A 15,116-nucleotide genomic window follows, 5' to 3' on the forward strand; every position below is an offset into this window, starting at 1 on the left:
AAGCCTGCTGCCCCACCCATCACCCTGGCCTTGGACCTGCCCGCTCCAAAGAAAACACTCTTCCAACAAAGGTTTTAGGGGGTCCCACAGGTCCCATCCAGGAAGGAGGTGAGCATGCCGGACAGCAGCCCCCCCCCCCCCCAGCCCCATGCCAAGACAGCCAGGGAGCCTGCCGTGGCTCTGCACCCCCAGCAACCAAGAGTCGCAGGGAGAACGGACAGATGAGTCCCTCAGGGAGACACCGCCCGCCTGGGGCCTGCGCAGCCCCTTCCTCCTGTGGGCTCCCCCAAACCAGGCTTCTCTGGATCCCCCACCTGCTTGCCAGTGAGCTCCCTCCTAACACCTAGCAGCACAGGGGCATTTGAATCCTGGGGCCGCCAAAACCAAGCACAACAGGAGGCAGCTTCCAACAGCGCCCCACAGATCCATTCTCGCTGTCGGGACCTAGAAGTCAGTCGAGACCAAGGCCTGCAGGGCCAGCTCCCCCAGTGGCTCCAGGGGAGGCTCTGGCCTGCTGGTGTTGCTGTCAAGCCCTGGCCGTCTTGGGCTGGTGGACACATTACCCCAGCCTTTGCCTCGACTATCACACAGCCATCCCTCTGCATGTGGGCCAAACTACCTTCTTCTTTTAAAAAAAAAATTTTTTTTAATTTATTTGACAGAGAGAGACACGGCGAGAAAGGAAACACAAGCAGGGGGAGTGGGAGAGGGAAAAGCAGGCTTCCTGCCAAGCAGGGAGCCCGATGTGGGGCTCGATCCCAGGACCCTGGCTGGGATCATGACCTGAGCGGAAGGCAGATGCTTAACGACTGAGCCACCCAGGCGCCCCTAAACTACCTTCTTCTTATAAAGACACACATCACACTGGGTTAGGACCCATCCGAATGACCTCATTTTACCTAGTTTGCATCTGCAAAGACTGTTTCCACATAAAATCACATTCTCAGACAAAAAATCAGAACTGAGACCTACCTTTTGAGCACACATAATTCAACCAGCAATAATGGGAGCCATGGGAGCCATGAACAGACACCTGCCTAACCACCCTCTCAGGGGCTCTGGTGCTTGAACAGGCATCTCCCGAGTAGACCAAAGGCTCAGAACTCCTGGCACCCTCCCCGGACAGAACTGTGAACCGCCCAAAGGGTGCACCTGCTTCTGGGGCAGACACTGCAGACCCTGACACCACTCACCCAAGCCCACCCCTCGCTGACCAACCCCCACCCCTTCTTGACATCCTGTCTCCACCTCACTCCAAACTGCCAAGCCTTGCTCTCCAGCCTTGTACCCATGCCTCCGTACCCCCTTGAAAAGGCAGCATCCCCCCCCAACCTTGCCCCTCTACCCTCTCTGAGGAGCCTGGTAGCCCCTCCAGTGCCTGCTCCATGCCCAAACACACCCAGCTTCGGGCCCTAACCCTCAGATGCCAAAATCCCCCAGTGCACTTTGCCGCTTCCTACCAGGAAGAGGCCAACTGCGGCATCAGCAGCTTCTCAAACTCTGTGGACACAAGGGCCTCCCTCGCTGGTGCACCAGGGCCCATGAACTCAGTAGGAGCCCAGCAGGAGACCTCAGCCCCTCCATCCTCCCTGAACCTGCACCAGTGAGGGCTCCAAGCTCCAGCTATCTCAGCAGGCTGGCCCTCATGCCCCACCAGCCCTGTCCCTCAAGTGGCCTTTCTATGATGCCAATCCCCCAGCACATTAGGAGTCCTTCCTCCCAGAAAGACTGTGCCCCTTGGCGTGCTGGTAGACACTCAGGCCAGACCCAGCCCCCACTGCGGCTCTTCCTCTCTGTCACACAACACTGCTGTAGGCTGCAGCCTGGCAGACCTTCCATCAGCTCCCCCTTATCCTGTGAGAACTTCTGCTCAGCCTCATAAACCCTTGTTTTGCATGTCGGCCCAAACTTCAAGGGAACCTGGAACCCATGAAGACTCACCTGCTGAAAGCAAGCACTGCCCCCCACCATCTGCCCTGCCCCCATTGCTCCACGCTCTGCGCTGTGGCCACAAGGATGGAGGCCCAAACCCACCCTTCCTGTGCTGGCCTAGGGTCCCAAGCCTCTGTCCTGCACATGCAAATCAGCCAGACCTGACGACGGAGACTTAACCTTCAGCACCAGGTTAGGTACGGTATGCTTTAACCCGACAGTCCTAGAAACACTTTCTGAATAACAAAAGCACAAATGAACTAACAGATTGGGGAGAAGAAACTGAAGCAGGAACCTTTCCTCACCTGGAAAAGATTTAACTTATCACGGTCCCCCACCCCCACCCCATGACTCAGCAGAGATACCCCCCCTCCCCCAGCCTCAGGCGCAGAGGGGACACAGAGGGGCCGGCCTGCCCATGACAGCGCAGCCAGCGTGCCGGGGCGCACTGGATGCTCGTCTCAGGGGAAGACCCTTGTCTCCTCCACCTCACTGCTGAGTCAGACTCAGGTCCTCCGGGATATTCTCCCAAAGGAAGAACAGACTTTTAAGAAGACTTGAGCACTCAAAATCTAGAGCCAAATTACGAAAGCCGTGCCATCTGACCCAGAACCCTCCTGGCCCAACTACCAGGAACCACCCAGATGTTCATGAGAAATTAGCGGAGAGCTGCTGAATAATGGCCCTGGCAATCCCCAGATCCTGACGTGACACAGCACATTCAAGAGGCGATGCGGTCCTTCGGGGTCAAGGGACACGCAGGGACAATGCGCACAGTGCACAGAATTAAAGACCAGCACAGGGCAGCCCTGATGCCCGGATGCCCCCCCAGCACACCGTCCTCCCCTAATACAGGATGGAGAAGCAGCCGGCAAACCCACTCACCCACTGGCCTGAATTTCCAACAGTGCAGGCGACGATCCTGGGCATGACAAGGCAGGAACCCCAGCCTCACTGGGGAGCAAAAGATGCACCTCTCCCCCCGGAGAAGCCCCGCGACTTCCCGCCCACGCAGGGAACCAGCGGGCGCCTCTGCAGAGCAGGTTCCCAAAAAGGGTATGTTTGCATTCACATCCCTGCACAGCCTCCAAGGAACCTGGTACTGACCGCTGGCTGTCACACCTGCCCTGCACACAGGCAACTACAACGGGTATGAGCAGCACCTGGAGGTGAGGGGAAGTGCACCTGGGGAGGAGGAAGGTACGGGCGGGGGGAGGGGGAGAGGAGACACTCTTAGCCTGGCCGGGGGGGTAGGGGGGTGCACCTGGGGAGGAGGCACACCGGGGAGGTGGAAGGAGCGGGGAGGTGAGAGACGCACCTAACCTGGGGGCATGGGCACCTGGAGAGGAAGCGCAACCGGGGAAGGGGCTTTGCGCCCCTAGCAGGGAGGCGCGTCGAGAGGGGGTTGGCTCTCACCTCGCCCGGGGTGCACAGCCAGTTCCGCATAACGACAACCCACACCCAAACGGCAAGGGGCTGACGATGCTGACTCACCGTCCCCCGCGCCGCCGCCGATTCAAACGCAGCCCGCGCCCCGCCCGCCCCGCGTCGGCCCCGCCCCCGGTGACGTAAATTAGACCCGCCCGCCCACCCGTGCCGGCCCCGCCCCCGGGTGACGCACCCTTCGATCGGCCCCGCGTCAGCCCCGCCCCGAGTGACGTAACCCTGAGACCCGCACCACCCACGCCGTGCCGGCCTGGTCCCCGAACGTCAAGACCCTCCGACGCGCCCCGCGCCAGCCCAGCCCCCTCTGACGCAGCCCTTTGACCCGACCCGATCCGGCCCAGCCGCACCTGTCCCAGGGCCGCGGACAGGTGCGCGTGGGCGGGGCCAGCCAGACTGAGTCCTCCGAACCCCCAATCCCTCGCCGCCCTGTGTGTGGGCCCCGGGCGGGGCGCGCACCTCCTGACACAGGCACCTGCCCCTCCAGCCTCTTGGCGCCTCGAGGCAGCGTGCCCAAAACCCAGGTCCAGGTGCACGCGGGGGCTTCGCTCGGCAGGGCCTCTTTTGTTCAGGGAAAGGGTCTTCGCTCGGGGCGGACCGGCTCAGGTGTGAGCACGCCGTGGCCCAGGGCCAAGCCGGGGTCAGGATGAACACGCCCTGCCCCTGCCCTCGAGGTCACTGCGAGCCCGCGGCCCCGCGGCCAGGCCCTCCGGCCCCTCCATTGTCCGTCTGGTGTCGGGATGAAGGCTCTCCCGCCCTTTACTCCCAGCCACTCCCGGCAGTGAGCTCCGCAGACGACTATTTCAATGGTCACTATTTTAATCTGAAACCTGCTCACATGAAGTGGAAGGCAAAGGAAACGGAATCTGCCAAATGGCCCTGAAATTATTCCACTAAATCCATTAACTACACAATTAGTCTATTTATTTTAGAGTTTACTCCTCTGTAGGCAGTGCACTGGTAAGGACAGAACCCGAGCCACACTACCCTATGTAAGGAGAAACCAGCCGGTCTACATCTGCCAGCCTCAGGAGGTAGGGCGGGCTCTTTCCCGGCGCCCCTGAGCAGCAGAAAGGTGGCTGGCTAGGGCCCTCCTGGGGCCAGAGGGCAGTATTGGGGAGTCCTAACTGGGCCCGTATTATTGGGGTATGACAACACGTGATCTCGGGAGAGAACAGGAGGGTCCCACCGATGGCGGCAGCTCATGATTTTAACAGCAACAAAAATGTACTATCTGTAAACAAGCAAAGTTGATCCTGAAAAGACATTAACGTCTTCACTCTGGGTAGCTGGTTCACGGAACATTTAGGTGAAGGAAAGAAGGACCTGCAAAATGCTCAGTGACGCACGCAAACAGGCGGAGGACCCCCTGCTGGAAGGATGACAGCTGGGCACACTGAAAATACATGGATTTGATCTGGAGCTGCCATACCTGCCTCGAGGCCGCTTTCAAAGCACAGGTGCACCCAGCTCTATCTGTTCCTCGGGGAACAGAGCTGAGTACGGCCTCAGCCGTTTAGGGCAGGGAGTGTCTTGCCTAATGACTTCTAGGATGCTCCAATTTTACTATTACTACCTTTAAACTGCGGAAAATAAGCTTTATTTTTAAAAACTCTGCATAAAACCCAAAACAATAAAATCAAACATGCCATTCATACCAATGGCTTTCCGGCTCCTGTCCAGGTGGAAACACACCTGCCCCGTGTGCTTTAACCACGCGGGTAGGGCAGCCAAGCACCAGAGTCTAGAATTCTCTAGGGCAGCCGCTGAGAGACACCATACAGACTGTGCTCCTTGAATAACCAACCACTCAGCCCCCGAGTGCGAAGGGGACCTGCTCAGTGGCCAGACGGCTTGGGGCTGCCTTCCCGCGGCGGCTTTTGGCCAGATGTGCAAATGCTGGCACAGCTGGCCTCCGGGTGAGAGGCAGGGCTGAGTTCTCGAGCCCGCTGGCCACGTCGAGTCCACATATAACCAGAGACCTCTGTGGTTCAAGAGGGACACCTCGCTCAACCCCAATTCCAGGTCAAGCTCCAGTGTTCGTGTGTGTTGGTGCTTCAAAGAACACACACACAGAACCTACCCATGAAGGAGGTAAGACCTGAACAAATGCCCCTGGTCTAAGGCAGAGCCAGGACAGCGGTGGGCCCTCTTCACACCCACGTGGACAGGATTTCCACAAAAGCCCAGAGCACGGAAGCGGGGGTCACATGTTTGTGCCCGGCAAGGAGAGAAAGTCAGGGCTCGGAAAAAAACAGTAGGGGAAGGGGGTGGCTGCATCAAGGGTGCCCTCTCTACCCACAGCGTCCCTTCCTAGGGGGCGGGGACAGCTCAATTCTAGAGGGTTCTTTGGCAGAGGAAACAGCTCCACAGCAGAGCCCGAGCGGGAACGCCAGGGCTGTGCGGGGAAGACACACCCAGCCACAGAATGTCTCCGGGCTTCTAGACGAGTGACCTTTGAAGAACCTCTTCAGAATGAGCACAGTGGCTCTAGGAAGGCCAGGCTGTGGCGGAAAGGCGGAGAATGCCCCAGGAGTCGGCTGTGACACCGGGGCAGGATTGCGCATGCCTGCCAGGTGTCCCTCACGTCAGCAGGAGGGACCACAGTGGCTTCCGGCCCCTTTCAAGTCCAGGACTTGCAATCTACAGGGCCGCTGGAAAGACACCCTCTCCTCCCCGACCTGGGCTGGTGCCATCTGCACCTGCGTCTCAGCTACGGGCCCTGAGGCTGGCGGTGTGACCAGGGTGCACGAGTTGTAGGGGGTGGAAAACAACGTGCACACACTCCTTGGCCATCAGCCACAGACGTTTATCTCTGGGTAGGAAAAAACCATCTCGGGGCTGGCCACCCGGAGCCCTGACACAGGTACACAGGGGCCTTCCCGGTCCCCCCTCCCCAGTCCCCAGGAGAGAAGGCGGAAAAGAAGGGGTGTGCTCCGGGGCCCCGGGCACAAGGACCGACTGCGCTGGAGCTGACTGGGCCGGGCCTCTCATTGGAGCAGCTTCCCTGTCCTGCCCACGGCCACACCGTCCCGGCCCACCCTGGGACTGAGAACACCGAAAGAGCCACAAACAGAGCCCTTGCCGAGTCTCCCTCTACCAGGACAGAGATGCAGGCTCAGGTCAGCCCGGCAACGTGAGCCCTCCGCAGCTGTGGCCACACGTGGGACCACCCAGACGTGGGCTGGGGGCCTGCACAGCCCAGCAAGGTCACCCCCTCCATCTCCACGCCCCTCCCCTCACCCGGTGCTTTCAGCACAACCCCCTCCCTCCGGCCGGGCTGCAATCACGTGGGTCATCAGTCCCCAAACCCTCGAAGACTCCCAGCAGCTAAGGGCCCCTCAGCGTGCCATGGCCTCTGGCCGTCCTCAACCCCACGCTCCTCCACTCTCGTCTTAGGGCCAGGTAGCTGCTGCCAGGGGTGGGGGTGGGGGGTTCCCAGAGCACAGGTGGCTTTCCTACAACAAGGAGCATTGTGCCATGTGTTTTGAAATAAATACAACTTAGGTGCAAAGAGAACTCGGGAGACGAGGGGGAAGTTTTAGACCTACCTGGGGGGGGCTCGGCAGCACCGCCGGGGGGCTCGAGCAGGTGGGCGCGGGCCGGGAGGGTGGGCAGGGTGGTCGGGGAGGAGCTGCCGGAGCCGGCGCTGGACGCCAGGCTGGACGCCACGCTGGAACCCACGCTGGGGGCGAGCGGGTGAGCCACTGTGGACACTGACAGGTGGTTCTGCACAAAGACACACAAACAAGGTGAGCAGATGCGCGCGGAGAACAGCAACGTGACAGCTCAGTGACGGAGGCCACGGCGGGGGGGGTGGGAGGGGACACGGACGGGATGGTTGGCTAACTTCTTTCCGCAAAGCAAAATATAAAGTTGCACTCTTCCAAATATCCCAGAGGAGCTTTAAATGCCTAGTTGGTTACGATAACCAGGACAGAGTTACTAGCTGCTGCTCACCCAGGGACGGGCACAAATGCATCTAGAAAGTGTCCTATTTAGTGAGCTTTTCTGCAGAAATGGTTTTCAAGAGCAGACACATGGTGGTTAACAAAAAATCCACCAAGAGGCATCAGCAGAGAACCAACACAGCTTCTGAAAACAGAAAAAATGATCTTGTTACCTGAGAAAGGTAAAAAGCATGGGGCAACGCCCGTGATCTTTATTTGGTAACAGATCAGAACCAGCACGGTCCTGGAAGGCGGCCGGCAGTGTGGACGGCACACTAATGACCCACAGGACGGGCTGCAAGCCAGGGCTCGGGGCTCCGCACACGGTGGCTGAAGCGCGCCCCAGTCACCGTGCAGTCGGGGACCAGAAGCCACACTGGAGGGAAATGTGTGGCATCTGGTTTTTGCTTCAAAACGAGACAGAAGTTAGCTTTGTGCAGGGGCTACGAGACCATCCAAAGCGGGGAGGGCTTTACTAGTTTGTTGGCTTAAGTGAAATTTTCTACAGTAATAATAAAAGAATACATGTTTCGTGAGAGGAGAGACATCTCACACAGGATAGTTTCTCTGAGTGTTTCCTCCTGGACGGCTAGCTGTGCTCAAGAGGGGCCCCCAGTGCAGACATCAGCCACGAGCACCAGGGACGCTGCGAAAGACTGCCACCGTTTTACATGAACCTGAACCGCACAAGTCTGGAGAGCGAGGTCCCCCGGCGCTCCCTGGGCTCAGGCTCAGAAGGTGGGCCCACTGCCTCCACACTGCAGGCTGCCTGTTCCATCCCCCAACTCCATCCCTCCTCTGGGCTGCGTGCGTCCCCAGCTGAGGCAGGAAGGCGGTGCAGGCACCCCACAGTCTGCCTCACACGCTGAGCCAGGCTGGAAGCTGCTGGCCTGAGGCACCTGCTGTGGCTTCATCCACCCAAAAATCCATAGTGCAGGGAGACGTGTCCCTCAAAGACATCAGGTGACACTTTATCCTGAAACCTGAGGACACCCTCACTGGTGTCTCCCTGAGGCTAAAGGGAGGGAGGGCCTGGAGCCGGCGGGTAGAGAGGTGCCCAGAAGCAAGGAAGGGGTCTCCAGAGGGCCGCCAGGCTGGCCTCCAGCCACGTGGCCTTTAAAACTGGGGGTCCCAGGGAAATGCTGGGAGCCACTCTGCTGACCTGGGGATCCCCAGGCTGGCTTTGGGATGGGACAAAGGACGTCTCCGGGCGCAGGCAGGCGGGGGACTGAAGATGAGCCTGGCAAATCACTCCTGGCTGCTGGTGTACATGAGGACGCACTGGGCAGTGGCGGGCCAGCGCGACGTCCCCGGGGTGGCCCACACACCGGCAAAGCCGCCCCTGGGGTGTCTGGGCCTGGCAGGTGCATGAGTCCCCCTGTGCACCTGCTATGTTTTGCCAACATATCAAGCTTCAGGTTCTTAATGAACGTCTTACCATTTTAATCTCTTTGAAACATCACAAAATAACTATGTTGCATTTTTACTTTCATCTCCCTTTCTGATTGCAAAGCTCCTGAGAGGAGACAAGAACCTACACAACTTGTTCTGGACGCTCTGGAGAGTCCTCTGAGGGTGGCCTCAGGTGGGCGCTGGGGAAAGGAGGGCAGAGGGGGACCGGATGCGTTGCCCGTGTAGGAATTAGGAATAAAGACCATAGCAGAGACCCGTGACAGGAGGCCACGTGCCCACCCAGAGGGGGCACATCGGCTGCCACATGGAGCCCCCAGGCCTTCCAAGTGCGGATGGTGACGGAGAAAGACCGGTGTTCTGAGTGCAGAGAGCAGCAGTGGCCAGTGTGCTAGTGGAGGACTGTGTCCTCATGAAAAGGGGAAATCGCAGACAGACCCAGACGCAGGGGAGAGCATCAGGCAAGACAGAGGGGCCGGTCGGATGACTTCCGGACCGCAAGGGCGTCCGGGGCTGTCACTGAAGCAGCCCCGTGGGCGGGCTCTGTTTGGGCAGCCCCAGGACACACGGAGACGGGCCACGAAGGGCACCCCTTGCTCCCCACGGGGTTTTGGTTTTGTTGTTTCCAATATGCAACACCAGTTATTTTTTGACCATTGAAACAAAAGACCCTGCAACAGGCCAGTTTAAAAAGAAGGTGAGTGGAAACATAATGACGCACCAAACAGACAATGGCCGGATGGCTCTTGGGTCAGAGGGAAGGCGTGTGAACCCCAGCAGCCTGAGCTGCCCCCCTGCCGTACCTGCTTGCCATCCTGCTCGCTGGGCCGGTGGCTGCCCTCAGCAGGGGCCTCTCTCCGCTTTGCCTGCAACAGAAGAAGAAAGCAGCAATAGACTCCAAACACACAGACACCTACGCTTTGCTCGCAAGTGAGAAGATGCAGAGTGTGGAAGTCTCGGAAAACAGCAAAGGTGTTCAAGTCACTACCCTCCATCAGGTCTGACTCCATCTCTCACACCTGCTCAGTGACCTCTGACCTCTGGGCAGCGTGAGGGAGGGTGGAAGCTCTACGCTGTGCCCACCGCCCCCAAGCCTGAAGCAAAGGGTTATTCCGTTGAAAGTGCTGAACACAGGGGGGGGGAGGGTAAGCTTCCTTTGTGAAGGCATGCCCTCCCCTCCCCCATACCTGGGAGCACTCCCTCGCCAACACAGTGGCTGCGGGACAGACCTCACCAAGTAACCCTGACCTGACATTACTTTCCCTCATACATTTACCGTCCCAGTTTACCACCCTGGAAACAGAAACCCCTTTTCTTTCATCTTGCCACTTCTGCACAATTTACTGCTCTTTGTTAAAAGGGTATTAAGCTGCCAGATCTAACTGCTTCTCTATGAAGCCTCACAAACAGGTAAGTAATAACCGTTTCCTCCTGTTTATCTTTTGTCAGTTTAATTTGCAGGGGCCCCGGTGCTGAACCTAAGAGGGTAGTGGGAAACATTTTTTTCTGCCCTACACATATACAAATCGTGATTCTGACGAGCTACCTGCCAGGAACACTGTGCCCAATGAAGGCTTTGCTCAGAGTTCAGGACCAGTACTCCCACAGGTCAACATAAACACAAAACTGCAGACCAAGATGTCCTTCAGATCTTAGGAGTATCCTGACTTTTAAGACTCATTTTACAGTATGTGAACTCGTAGTGGTGGCTCAGGTCATCCTGGCCTTTCTTCCTTTCACTTTTTGGTTTCTGGATTTGCAAAAGAACCCAGAGTGATCACCAGGGGCAGAGGAGGGGAAGGTGTCCAGGCAAGCGCTGACTGGGCCCCTTCCTTCTACAGGACATTTGGCCATGGGCTCAACCCGGAGGTCATCCTGGTATTTCTGGGTCCCTTGCATCTCTCTCATCCAGAAGTGACCTCCCACCGGCAGAGTGGGGTGAAGGCCTCCGAAGTCACTGACGAAAGACCTGAGTATCATATGCTTCCAGGCTAAGCGATACTGTGAGGAAAGCAAGGTTATCCTGAAACCATTCTGCTTGCTTTCGGAATACAGGGCTCCCCACGGGGGACCTCGCCCCTTCGTCCAGGCTCCTCCCCACTGCTGGGGCCTGGACACTCCACACCGCACTCTGACCCCCAGCGTCAGCTGTCCCGATGCCAGTCCAGTTCCGACACCCTCTGCCTGGGGTCGGCCCCATCACCTGTGCTTGTGACCGACCACACTGGATCAGGACGCCCACGACTCTCCTTGGGCCCAGCCACCTTCTAGAACAGCTCACAGGGCTTCGGAAAGCACTTACTTACATTTACCGATTTATTATGTAACAAACGATAGGGCAAAGAACACAGCCAGAGACAAATCAGGTGAGGTCCAGAAGAGTCCTGAGCTCAGGCAGGTGCCACCTTCCCAGCACAGAGATGCTACCAACCTGTACTTTGGGGATTTTCATGGAGGTTCATCCCATTAACTCCATCTCTGGCCCCTTCCTGCCCCCTGGAACATGTGGGGTGGCACAGAAGGTTCCAAGCTTCTAACCGTGGCTTGGCCTTCCCAGTGACTGGCCCCTGTCCAGGAGCTATGAGAAACCCACCCAGAGTCACCTCCTCAAAACAAGACGTTTTTATCACCCAGGAAATTACAAGGATTCTAAGAGCTATATCAGGAACAACATACATGTTTTCTAGGATTTCACAGCCTGATCCTGTTGAGGAACATCAGCACACGGTGTGTTCTGGGCGGACAGAGCCGGCCCGTGGCCCACTCAGGCCCCAAAGCAGGGAACGTGCTGTGGAGATGCTCCTTCCCTCCCCTGCTTGGAAACAGGGGAGTCCAAACCCAGATTCCTCAAACCCAGGACCACGTCTACACACAATGAGACCCCAGGTGCTTCTCAGGCGTGCCCGGTGCATGGATGTGGTGGTCAGTGCAGCAGGAGTGAGTCTGAGGATGCACCAGAGGCTCGTGGTTTTTGTGCCGAACCTCCACTTACACAGACACTGTTCACGGTGCAAAGGAAGTAGCAGGGGACGCACGTGGTGCACAAGTCAAGATATGGGGTTTGACGTCGATCCTTACAAACAACGAGACTTGGGAGTGAGGGGTGATCTCCTCGTCCAGACCTGGTGCCCTGGGGTGGCCAGTGACACTACCGCCCCCCGCCTGGCCCTCCCAGAGGGGCCGCTGCAGCAGGAGAGCTCAGGTGGGCAGCTGCGAGGCTGGCCGTGCCCGAGCCGCCACCAACACGGTCCATGCGGGGCCCCAGAGATCAGAGCGGGCCCACAAGAGAGTGCTGGCCTGCTGGCCTTTTATTCTAATGGAGATGAACTCACAGGAGCGTAAGCTTTCCGAAGTGAAGGGCTCCGTGGCACTCAGCATGGCCATGAGGTTGTGTGACCATCAGCTCCGCACAGTTCACACGTCCATCCCCACCCAGGAGTTCGCCCGTGGCCCTGGCCCCCACTCTGCACCCTAGCAGGCCGACTTCTTAAATTGCAAAATAATTTAAGAAAAACAAAACATAAAAGATGCCTTCACCAGACCCCGTGTGCAGGCGTGGGCACACTGTTCCGGCACTGTCCCCCAAGGGGTCCGGGTTTTCCATCCTGCATGTTGCCTTCCTGGGTACAATCCCCCCAACCGGCTCCATTCAGCCAGGCCCTCAGAGAGGCCAAGCCAGTGGCCCTCTGACCACCACCTAAGCCCACGACTGCCACGGCCCCTGGGAGCCACCAAGAGGAGAGAGGGAGGGCTTCCTGCCATGCCCAGCGCCGGCTAGGCTACGGGCCAGCTGGTGGTCTGGAACACTCCCCAACTCAGTCCACCAGGGGACACTTGGCTGGGCGTGAAGGGGACAGTCAGTGGCATGAGGACTGGGCCCCGCCAGGGCTGCACAGTGAGGGGAACCTGTGTGCTGTGGGCACGGGGACATGAGCCAGGATCACGCTGGACACCCCGGTGCTTCGGAGCCAGTACTGCAGGGACAGAGCAGGCGCATGACCGTTCTGGGCTCTGGGCTCAGACACGTATGCAGAGGCCACTGTGTGCCGACCCACGTGGAGCGCAACCACGGCCAGGCCACCTCTGACGCAGGACACAGGGACGAGCAGAACAGACCGTGACCGGGTGTCTCACCGGCTGGGCTCCTCACGAGTAAATTCCACCCAGGTTTTTCTCACCTTTCCTGTGTGTGTGGTTTTTTTTTTTTTTTTAAAGCACCAAATGGGAAGGTGGGTGGGGAAATGCCCATGTGCTTCCCATTTCCTCGAATGTGGGCACTTTCCCGGCCACCCTAACACTGAGCCGCCTCCGTCCTGCCGCAGGGGTGGCTCTCGCCCTCTTGCAAGCATCCAGCGGGAGCAGACGGAAGGAGCCCACTGCAAAGCCAGCGGGAAGGGCGGGCACCAGGTTGGAGCCCCCTCCCCACAGACACGAGGGCCCCGATGTGAGTGCCCCAAACCTCTCTGTGCCCGAAGCAAACCTGCAGCGCTGGGGGCCGCCGTCCCGGCCGCTATCAAGGGACCAGCCCTGCCAGGACACCTCCCCTCCTGCCACGGCTGTCTACCCATGAGGAGCCCCACCCAAACTTGGGGCCCCGTCTTGATGCTTAGCCTGACACCACTGTCCTGCGTGGCCGAAGCGTGCGTGTCTGGAGAAGCTGGGTCAGCCCGCCCAGGCCAGAAGCCCGCCACGGACTTCTAGAAAGAGCCGCCGACCCCACAGGCAGACCACCTCTGTCCGTGTCCCTAAGTGCTCATGCCTCAGGTGCTGTCCACTTACGTGTGCGGGCTGGCCGCTGCTGGCCGTGGAGCTGCTGGTGGGGGCGGGGGCCAGGTCTCGGCAGCCCCAGCCATTGGCCATCCCGAGGCTCTCTGTCAAGAAAGGGAGGCAGAGGGCTTTGAATGACCATGGGCTGGAAACAGAGCTGTGTGCAGGGTGACCCGGTCCCGGGAGCCCCCATGCGATGGAGGGAGGGAGGTCTGGCGACAACAGTCTTCCGAAGCGACGGGAGGAGGGAGGGGGCAGCGGCAGTGCCACGACAAAGACAGGAAATTGCAACAAGACTAGCCAACCTCTCCGTTAAAACGAAAAGCAGAAGGGGAAGCTGGAGTTTGCGACTGTCATCACTGAGCCAGAAGCCTGGGCCCCGCAGGGCAGGGCGGCCTTTGACTGGGGCGGGGGGCTGGCCTGACGTGCCCTGGAAGGCATGCCAGGGGCTGCCGGCTCCCCTCCTGCTGCAGACAACCGGCAGGCATCGGGCACTCACTGTCCACGTGTGCGAAAGCGCAGAAGGGACCCCGCGGGCAGTAACCGGTTTGGCGCATGTCGTTGCACTTGGTGGATTTGTAGATCTAAGAAACGAAAAGTAAAACAATAAAATCGATACAGTTTAAAAATGAAACAGAGGCGCCTGGGTGGCTCGTTGGTAAAGCGTCCGACTCTGGGTTTCGGCTCAGGTCATGATCTGAGAGTCGGGCTCCCCGCTCGGCGGCTGGGAACGGATTTCTGCAGGAAGCCAGGAGCTACTGCGTCACAGTGCAGAGGGCCCTACTCCAAATCTCAGTGGGGTTTCCTGAGAAGGGGGTGGGCACGCGGCCTGTGCCTCACACACCGTAGTCCACAATCCCCTGCCTTCCACAGAGCAGGTTGCACTGTCCTTGAAATCACACGGAGTCAACTGACCACTTGGCGTTTCCTGAAAAGGCACCCAATTCAGGGCTCAGTATACAGCAGGCACTCAAGCAATGCCCCTGACACAAGTACATGTGTGAGCTCCACAGCCAGCCCTGATCCACTACACTTGGGTCAAAAATACTCTCATGGTGCCAATGACACTTGGTTCTGGCCGCCAGCTCACCAGGACCCTCAAGGAACAGACCCCAGGCCCCTCCGCACCCCTGCCAGATCCCAATCGACACCCTCGGAAGGCTTCCCAGGCCTCCCGCCTCCCTTCCCCCACAAATGCCACTCCCCTGGGCTCTTCGCCCTCCTTCGCTGGGGCTGCAAGGACCCCGGTCCAGGAGCAGCCCTCAGCCAGAATAGGACGGGTCTCGCTCCTGATGGGCCAGCACAGGCCACAGAGCAACCCTCTGCCCAGGCCCATCACCTGGCCTGGGCACTGACAGGTCCCCATTTCATGCTTTCCGACTTGACTGCTCCACCCCTGCCCCCTGCTCTCCCCACACGGCCCCCCTCCTGCAAGCGAGCTTGGTTCACAGGGATCGGCACATCCCACCCTCCCTGCCTGCCCTCCTGGCAGGAAGCCTGGCCCTGGTCCCCACACTGCCCCACTCCCAGAGGGGGGCTGATTTGCTGGCATTCTACTTGTTTTTTAAAAAGTTATTTGACAGAGAGAGCACAAGCAGGGGATTGGGGCAGAGG

General features: G+C 58.9%; 1 protein-coding gene across 5 annotated transcripts in view; it reads right to left on the reverse strand.

Annotated features, from left to right (window-relative positions):
* UNKL (unk like zinc finger) overlaps positions 1-15,116 on the reverse strand; it is a 41,985-nt gene that overhangs the window by 13,499 nt on the left and 13,370 nt on the right. For 4 of the 5 annotated variants that reach the window (XR_003610593.2, XM_028111687.2, XM_028111688.2 and 1 more), the window contains exons 7-10: positions 14,002-14,086; positions 13,515-13,606; positions 9,539-9,601; positions 6,927-7,104 (exon numbers count right to left, since the gene is read on the reverse strand). Coding sequence is in view for 4 of the 5 variants with exons in the window: in XM_028111687.2 (XP_027967488.1) it covers positions 6,927-7,104; positions 9,539-9,601; positions 13,515-13,606; positions 14,002-14,086 (418 nt within the window). In the remaining variant the exon portion in view is untranslated. Of the gene's footprint in view, positions 1-6,926; positions 7,105-9,538; positions 9,602-13,514; positions 13,607-13,807; positions 13,890-14,001; positions 14,087-15,116 lie in introns of those variants that run through there. The other variant, XM_088017265.1, reaches the window with a different exon arrangement.

This window comes from Eumetopias jubatus, unplaced genomic scaffold, assembly GCF_037043125.1.
Source record: "Eumetopias jubatus isolate StellerSeaLion01/CBP00866 unplaced genomic scaffold, mEumJub1_p1.0 scaffold_12, whole genome shotgun sequence".
Classification (NCBI taxonomy): domain Eukaryota; kingdom Metazoa; phylum Chordata; class Mammalia; order Carnivora; family Otariidae; genus Eumetopias; species Eumetopias jubatus.